We start from the raw sequence: 8,955 nt of genomic DNA on the forward strand, positions 1-8,955 counted from the left end.
TTTTCAGTTATGTTATATTTTTGAGTACCTAATTAAAGCCTTTTTGAGTTCACGTCCGTCTCCGGAGTCTGCACCTTGGGTCCTATTCCTGCCTGCACACAGCCACACCTAACAGAAGATCGCGACCAGTACATGGACCCAGTAGCACTCGCCCCATCTGAAGAGCTCAGGGAGGATATAATTTATTCAGTGGATAAATTATGCGACCTGTGGCTGAATCATTCTGGGGAGGAATTTCAGCGTGCTGTAGCGAACCGGCTACAGCGACTGGTTTCTGGTCTCCCCTGGCTTTTGGACTCACTTCACCCACTCATACAGGAGTTTTTCCTTAATGAGCTTGATCTGCATCCCCCTGTTGCTACCGCTCACCTACCCAACTCGGAGAAAGATGTGCTGCCCAGCCCGCCGGACTTGGAGTTGCCCGGCCCATTGGAGCCATCACCGAGGAGGAAGCGGCGGCCGCACCACCGGCGTGTCACCCCATAGCTGGACCCCGGGATGTCAAAACAACCGGCTGTGGTGAGCAAAAAGGACACTTTTTCTTTTTCTTCGGGCCATGGGACTATTTATTCTGGGGCTATATTTTTTGCATCAGCTGCTCAGCCACGGGGTCACTTAGCTGCTCAGCCGTCTGTCTCCGCTGGAGGGTCCGAGGAACCGCTTCAGCCGTCTGTCTCCGCTGGAGGGTCCGAGGAACCGCTTCAGCCGTCTATCCCCGCTGGAGGGTCCGAGGAACCGCTTCAGCCGTCTGTCCCCGCTGGAGGGTCCGAGGAACCGCTTAGCCACCTGTTCCCGCTGGAGGGTCCAAGGGGCCCGTTCAGCCACCCGTCTCCGCTGGAGGGTCCGAGGGACCGCTTCAGCCACCTGTTTCCCCTGGAGGGTCCGAGGGGCCCGTTCAGCCTCTTGCCTTGTCAGCTGGGGGTCCGGGAGGACCCAGCCAGCACGTCCCAGTGTCTGCTGATGGTTCTGGCGAGGCCGTTCAGCCACCACCGGCTCCACCGCCTGGTCCGGCCTCAGCCTCTGCAGCTCCGCCGGGTCCGGCCTCTGAGTGTTCAGCTTCGTCTGCTCCTGAGGTCTCCATGCTGTCTGTTCCTGCACGTCCCGTCCGGCCTGCACGTCCCGTCCGGCCTGCACGTCCCGTCCGGCCTGCACGTCCCGTCCGGCCTGCACGTCCTGTCCGGCCTGCACGTCCTGCACATCCTGCTCGTCCCGTCCGGCCTGCACGGCCTGCTCGTCCTGTCCGGCCGATGACTGGACGTCATTGCTGTCATGGACGGCCCCCTGAACTACGTCGCCGTCGGTGCCTCCCGCCCGGCCGGCCTCCTGATCTGCTCGGTCGCCGTCGGTGCCTCCCGCCTGCCCGGCCTCCTGACCTGTTTTCTGGGCTCTTGGACCATCAGCCTCCGGGCCGCCCCCCTGACCTGCCCGGGTTTGGACTGTTGTGCCGTTAGCCTCCGTGCCGGCCCCCCTGAACTTTTTTGAGACTATTGCCTGGGCCTCTGCGCTTTTCGTGAGCTCTTTTGTTTGTTTGCTTTTGGACTATGCCTGGGCCTTGGTGCTGTTGTTTTGGACTTTGTTCCTGTGTTTTCTTCTGTTGCTTTCCAGGCTCTGTTGTTTGTTCTTTTTTTTTTTTTTTTTTTTTTTTTTTTTTGGCTCCTTGTTTTGTGTTTCCCCCGCCGCCCACCCTGGTTGGGTTGTTTTTGTTTTTTTGATTTTGATGTTTTGGTTTGGGCTGTCTGGAAGCCAGCCCTTAAGGGGGGGGGTACTGTTAGGATGCCTGGGTCGTCGACCCAGGGTTTTTGAGTTTATGATATTATTTATACTGTCTAGTTTTTGGTTTCTTTGAGTTCTGTCTTATGGTTTATGTCTCTGTCTTCTTTAGTTGCTCTGTCTCCTCTATCACCTGCATCCCCTTGTCTAGTTCGCGTCTATGTGTATCTTAAGTTCCTATATCCCCGTGTTCAGTCAGTGTTTGTGTCTGCCCTGTTCCCACGTCTCTGTTCCCTTTGTAGTGCCTGCATGTGAGTCTGTGTCTTTGTTCAGTCTGTGTTATGTGTTTCCTGTTTTACTTTGAAGGTCTCCGTCTTTTCTCAGTGTGTGCAGTTTACGCTTCTTTGGTCTCGTCAGTTCTGATTTGCCCCAGCTGTGTTTCCCTTCTGTTACTCATTCCCTGATTGCTCCCTCTGTGTATTTAAGCCCTGTGTTTCTTAGTGTCTGTGTCGTGATCTACCGTTTTCTTAGCTGTGTGTTCTGTCATTTCTCCAGTTTAAGTTTGTTTTGAGTTTTTTCAGTTATGTTATATTTTTGAGTACCTAATTAAAGCCTTTTTGAGTTCACGTCCGTCTCCGGAGTCTGCACCTTGGGTCCTATTCCTGCCTGCACACTAGTGATGGGCAGATGAAGCCCCATGAAGCACTGAAGCTTTTCATCCAATTGGTTCACCCCAACGCAAAGCTTCATGAAGCTTCATTTGCTCTAGCAGGACACCTACTGGACGTAAAAATAATAGCTGGCATGAATTTGAAGAGTGTGGCATTTTGCACACAGCCTGTAAATGTCAACAACAAAAGGAGTGTGTAACACATGTATATTGTAGTGATGGCAGTATACTGTGTATATTTATAGTGGCAGTATGGGAAATGATTATTTGGAAATGCTTGAAATGGAAATGATCATTTACTGTGAGGTGAGGTGTGGTTGGGGTGTGGACAGTAGTTGTGCTTTTGTAACGTTGAGGTATGGACAGCTACACACTGAGGCTTTGTCCTGCCTGTTCACATTTTATTCTGTAAAAACTAAATTTTCACTGCTTTTATGACCTTTTTAGTGGGGAGAACATAGCTAGGATTTAATGATTTAACAAATCTTTTGAATCCTTTGTCCTCCACAATGCTAAATAGCTGGGAGTCCTCAATCACCATGCTGACCAGGTCTTCATCTATTTGAGATTGTTCTCCTGAGGAAAGACAATAAAGATAAAGCACAAATATAAATATCACACACGTAACTTATAACAGTTGTATAATATTGTTATATCATTTAGTAACATTACTGCATGCTATATTATCATGGCATTTGATGGCTCACCTGGTCTTGCTCCACAATCGGTGTTCCCCTTATTCTCATGCAAAGCTCTGTAGTGCCTAAGCATGGATGAGGTGTTGTTGTCATATCCCAGCTCCCTGGCACATAGCAAACACTTCACCTTGTACAAAAGTCAAGACAGCTCAACATAAATTGTATTGCACCATCAGTATCATGAAAATACATCTTCTGTAGAAATTTCCATACCTTGTTGGGAGGAATAAGATCAAAATGTTCCCACACAGGGGAGGACATCCTCCTCTTCTTAGCTGGCTCCATTCTCTCCTGACTTTCTCTCCTCACTCTCATAAACCTCCAAACGGTCTCCAAACTCTCACTAACCGCAACTCTCCATCAAACACCCACATTTTTGAATGAAGTCTGAGGGGTTTATATCGCTGTCATATCTCGCGGCAAAGTTCGAACCACTTCATGAACCAGTCACGTGGTACAGCCGGGCAGCGAGGCTTCGGACGTCATCATTTTCAGCTCCTCCCATAAATGAAGCAAGCCTCGATACGCGCTTCGCGGAAACGCCCCCTCCATTACTCGACACACGCTCCGAAGCCTCGATACAGAACGTCCCATCACTACTGCACACAGCCACACCTAACACTGTGGTTGGGTAGATTTAAGATGAGTCATTGTTTTTCTATCCATGGTAGCTACCACTACTGAGGCTCAGGAAAAATGAAGAGGATAATTAAGAGGAACCATCAGTTCTGTCTCATCTAACTACACAGTATTATAATCATGCACTTATGTCTCAAACTAAGACAAAATGAGACAAAATTAGTTCTGTGAGTCTTTAGATTATCAGTAAATTCTGGTGATAATTTGACACTCAGTGGAGCCATTTTTGGTTTGTGATGAGTGTTTTGTGATGGTCAGCTTCTGTTTTGTGAAATGTTTTTTCTAATTTAGAAGATCACGCAGAAACGTGCACGCCCTTATCTGAGAGTGTCGCAAACTCGAGGTGAGAAGATAAACCTCGGATGGCCTGCGCGTTACCTATGTGCATCTCTCTTTTCAATGGCATCAAGTGAACCCATAATAAGCATTTCTATGTCTTAGACATCATATCCATTTCTAATGAGAGATTATTTTTTAAATGAGGGAAACCTGGTCTAACAAAACGCTTACAACAGAGCTAAAGGTTCATCACATGTGAGACGGTGGGACTCTCTGATAAGAACTGAAACACTGTGTGTAAACAGCTGAGACAAAACTATATATAAACACTCATTTATTCCATTTTAGTTTACAATGATTTTTAAAGTAATGTGGAATGATTCATGTTCATGAGCTGTTACAACCACAACCATTTATTTGTCTGTATATGGTTGGACTACAAGGCTTGTGTTGAGGGTCTTGGAATAAAAAGTGGAATAACATCAGCACAGCAGAACAAATAATGTTATTGTCTGCAGCTAAAATATATAGTGAACATGGTTTTATAATAATGCGCAAACACAACCTCACTCTGCAATATATGAGAAGCCAACAGCTGTCTTCATCCACGACCTCCGCCTTTACTCATCATCATTCACTTAATCGCTTAGGTTGGTTTAAATCAAACTCAGTTACAGGTTCAACTCCATTATATAAAAGTATGTTGACTTTGGATTTGGTGTGCAGTGCCACCTTAACAAAATGAGGAAACTAAGAGATTACAAAAAAAAAAAGAAGTGCAAGAGTTAACGAGCTACTGCAGATTAACAGTTTCTGAAAGTCACGTGTTAAGAAATAGGACGATTAGATGAGCTGAGGGATCCATCTACTGCTCAATGAAGCCTCATCAGAAACAGTCTCAATGGAAGGATGGCTCTATTCTTAAGGAAGGGACACAGGGAGAAAGACTGGCGTATGTCACATTACACAGGAACTGGACGGAAAATCAGTTGAAAATATTCATCAGCATGTGCAAACATATTATAGGTATGGAATTCAGGAAAGTACCATCAGAAGTTGATCCACTATGCAAATGTCTGATTGGCAGTGGCTTCATTTTTCACTATGACAACAAACTGCTAATGCAGTATGAAGCATCACAGGACTTCAGTCATGGATTAGCCTCCCCAGACCTCAACATTACTGAAACGTCTTAACAGAGAATGGAATAAAAGGGAACCAACATCCAAGAAAAGAACTGCTCCTGAATACTTCTTTACAGAAAATACAAAAAAGCTTGACTAAGAGACTTAAGGCTGTGCTGAATAATAAAGGTGGACTGACTTACAGGGTCCTTAGTATCATATAAGCTCAGTTTTTGTCTTGTATACTGTATTTCCATTTATATAACAAAATATATAGAAACGAGGGGTGGTTTAAGACGTCTTTAGAGTTATATTCATTATCTTTAAACAAACAAAGAAAGCACCATCCATTCGTCTTCACTCTGTATGAAAAACAGGGGAAAGGTCAAATTAAATGTAAAAGTTTGAAATTCCTTTCACAATAAATCTAATCATAAACAAAATAAAAAATAGAAAATTGTTTAAACACACTTTTCCATAAAGCTATCAATAGGAAATGTTCCAGTAAACTTGTCTTGTCTTGTGTTTCTGTTTAACTTCTGCTGGTGTCCTTTCATGTGTCCACAGTTGACAGGTAACCCTATTGGAGCCGCCAATAGTAACCGGTGGCTTCTCAGCTTCAGTGTGTTGATGGGCACAGCCATTGTTACCACAGCTGCTGGTGGGGACCTGGAGTTGGTATACGCCGAGCTGTGAGAGGACAGAGATGGAGAACGGACATTTAACTATTTAACAGGAGATACGTTATGACTAATAGACGACTACTGTTTAAATGATGCCTTTGCAGCTCTTATGGCACACATTACACAACTTTTCTTCATGCCAACAAGACTGAGGTGCCCACATAGTTGACACATACAACTGATTATGATGCATATTTTACTATTCCTATTTTCACATATCTCCTTGGCTTTATTTGGGCTTTCTGTAGAGCAAGTATGTAAGAAGTACCTGAGCTAACTTAAATTTAGACGATATGAGGAAAAATGCCGCTTCCCAAAGTTTCCTACAAGTACCCAGTTTATATTTAGAGAACTGAAGGCTCTTTATCCTGACAGCTATTCCCTGGTGGATCCCTGTCCTGTCACAGTAGCAAAGGACGTGTATCAGTATTATCAAAGCCACTTCCCTAACCAATTTTAAAAGCTATCTAGCAGATGAACTTAAGTGCCAGTAGCCTCTGTCTGCTGTGTACAAAATGTTATATGATTAACCACACAGCAGATGCTGCACTACAACAGTAGCAGCAGTTCAGGTTCAGTTTGGTTCAACGCCCTTTTGACCTATGAAACAGCAGAAAATGAAACATTTCAACACGCTTTTGTTAGCGTTAGCTACTCTGCTGTTTTTCATCATTTCACAGGTGAAATAAAATCATAGTACATTTACTTTGCTTCCTGTAGGAGTGATCATGTCCAGTCTGACTGAGACCATGTATTACTTATAAGGAAAGCCAACTTTGAGATTCCTAATCAGTCAGCTTTAGAAAAAAACTGTGTGAACCGGTTGGTGGGGAGATAATCTCACTCTTCTATATAAAGAGTCACCAGGCAGCAACTTCCAGATCTTCATTTGTGAACTCCCCCATTGTTAGGTATTTTAGTACCATGGGAGCATTTACTGGATATTGTTTTATAGTGACATTATACAGGAAAACTCTGTCATTCAATAAGGCCCCTTTGTTTTAGTTATTTTTCTCTTTGACCCAAGAATTGATGTGTGAGAACCACAGGCTGGTACAAGGTTGAAATACCACAGAGATCACTCCCTCAGCTACATTAGTTTCTTAATCTTTTAGACGCCTGTTGAAGGCCAAATGGTTTGTTTCAGATTTCACTAATGTAAGAACTCTTTGTTTTGTGCCTTGAAAATATGTCGCTGAGATAATCACAATTGTAGCTGAACTGATACACTACACAAAGGATGCTTCTTCACCCAAGGGCAGGAAGACGCTGCCTTATCTTGTTCTGTACTGGTTTAAACTGATAAATCTGCTGTCTCATGAATTTTACCCTCTATATAAACTGTTGTACTTGTGAATAAAGTTGAGTCACTTTGGGAAGACAATCTGAAGCAGTCTCTGTTTTCTTGTTCTCCCAAGCTGCTCCCGAGCTCGTACTAACACGCTGAATGGCATGCTTGAATATTACTTGAGAATATATTTGACTGTGTTACAGACTAAGGTACATTCTCTGCTGATAGACGTCCACGCCTCGAAGGAAGTCGATCCACGGATTAGGCCTTGGAAACCGTTTCCTTCACCCATCATCATCATTTCTTCACTCTTCAGCAGCTATGGCTTCACTTCGTGCCCTTCTGGGAGTGGTACTGTGCTCCCTCATGGTTTCTGCTTCTGAAATCCTACCTCAGGCGGACTTTGATTTACAGGCGGTAAGAGTCATCCATAATACTTTTTATTTTTTATTTCACCGCCCATCTGTTTTCATACAAATATCTCCGTCTTATGGAAAGAAGGGGTGCTGGAGCTTATCCAACAAGGATAGGCAGGGCACCCCCCAGACAGTTTAGCAGTCTTTACAGGAGGCTGACCTTTGCAAAATTTACTTCTATAATGACTTCACCATTTAAGTTAATTGGTTATTTTTCACCCTGGATTTTGCGTGATAATATTTATCTTGTCCATTGCTTTAAAAACAAACAAACAAAAAAACTATATAAATATAAAACAGAGTGTGAACAACAAAATATAAGCATTGCAAACTTTGATGTAAAATTCTGCAAATGTTTTCTCAAGATATAGCATGAATAAAGCTAATATACATCAGTGTATTACAAATGCGCACACACACACACACACACACGCACACAGTGTTACAATAAACAGCTCTTGTGCTTCTCTATAATTCTCAATGCTTTCCATTTGTGTGTCCACAGGGTAGAGGTAAGTGGTACTTGACTGGAATGTGCTCTAATTCCAAGTGGTTCGTCTGTCGCAAAGCCAGTATAAAGTCTGGCACGGTCACGCTTGAGCCAACTGAAGATGGGGGTTTTAAGGCGGCTTTCTCATTTCCTACGTGAGTGCGAGAGGACAGACAAAGCAAATACCATTTGGATAGCATTAAAATATTTACACTGATGATTAATGTTATGTCTTTGCACCCGTAGCGATAACTGTTTGAAAATAGACATGGTGGCATCCAAGACTGACGTGCCTGGAAAATTCACATACAGCATTCCCTGTGAGTACGCCCACAAAGCCAGGAAACATTTTAACCACCACGGTTAATGCTCCATCATCATCATCATTGAGTATTACTTTTTTTCCAACATCTTTTCTTCTGCTGTTTCCCTTTTTGTCAGTCAAGGGGTTAGCGACTGAAATGCGTGTGGTCGATGGGAAGCCTGACGAGTACTGCTTGAATCATTACATCAACACCGGATGGAATGAAACCTATGTTGAAAACAAATTATATGGTAAAGTTGCATTTAGCTGTGTTCAGTAAACTGTTAAGTAAAGTTGCAGCCACTGCAGCAGATTTACATCACGTGGTTTCACAGGACGTAGTCTGGACCTCAGCGCTGAGGTGAAGGAGAAGTTCAACCAGCTCTGCTTGCAGTCCGGCATCCTTCCTGAAAATATTGTTCATCTTCCTAAAACCGGTACTTTTACATTGGTGGTGAAGTTCTATATAAAAATAGCCTGAAATACAAATTGATGTGCACTGATTACCGTACACTTTCCATTTTTCCTTCTACAGAGGAGTGTCCGCAGGAGTGTTTTGCCTGACTGATCTGCTGCAAGATCGTCTCACCGACACTGCATAAAGATCTTACACCATCTGTTATGGAAATGTGACTGAGCAACATCTTGAGC

General features: G+C 43.9%; 1 protein-coding gene and 1 long non-coding RNA gene across 2 annotated transcripts; one reads left to right on the plus strand and one right to left on the minus strand.

The window, feature by feature from the left end:
• Positions 1-2,504: 2,504 nt before the first annotated feature.
• On the minus strand, positions 2,505-3,674 carry LOC308406494. Its single transcript, XR_013973552.1, has 3 exons — positions 3,292-3,674; positions 3,088-3,205; positions 2,505-2,956 (listed from the first exon to the last, which is right to left on the minus strand). It is a non-coding gene; the product is annotated as an uncharacterized lncRNA (long non-coding RNA).
• A 3,071-nt stretch (positions 3,675-6,745) lies between these two features.
• On the plus strand, positions 6,746-8,955 carry LOC308399937 (lipocalin-like). The gene is made up of 6 exons (XM_080887367.1): positions 6,746-7,511; positions 8,016-8,155; positions 8,247-8,320; positions 8,442-8,555; positions 8,640-8,741; positions 8,840-8,955. The coding sequence occupies exons 1-6, from the start codon at positions 7,416-7,418 to the stop codon at positions 8,866-8,868; spliced, it is 555 nt and encodes a 184-aa protein (XP_080743493.1). The 5' UTR covers positions 6,746-7,415; the 3' UTR covers positions 8,869-8,955.

The sequence above is a fragment of the Rhamphochromis sp. 'chilingali' genome (assembly GCF_963969265.1).
Source record: "Rhamphochromis sp. 'chilingali' genome assembly, chromosome: 1".
NCBI lineage: Eukaryota > Metazoa > Chordata > Actinopteri > Cichliformes > Cichlidae > Rhamphochromis > Rhamphochromis sp. 'chilingali'.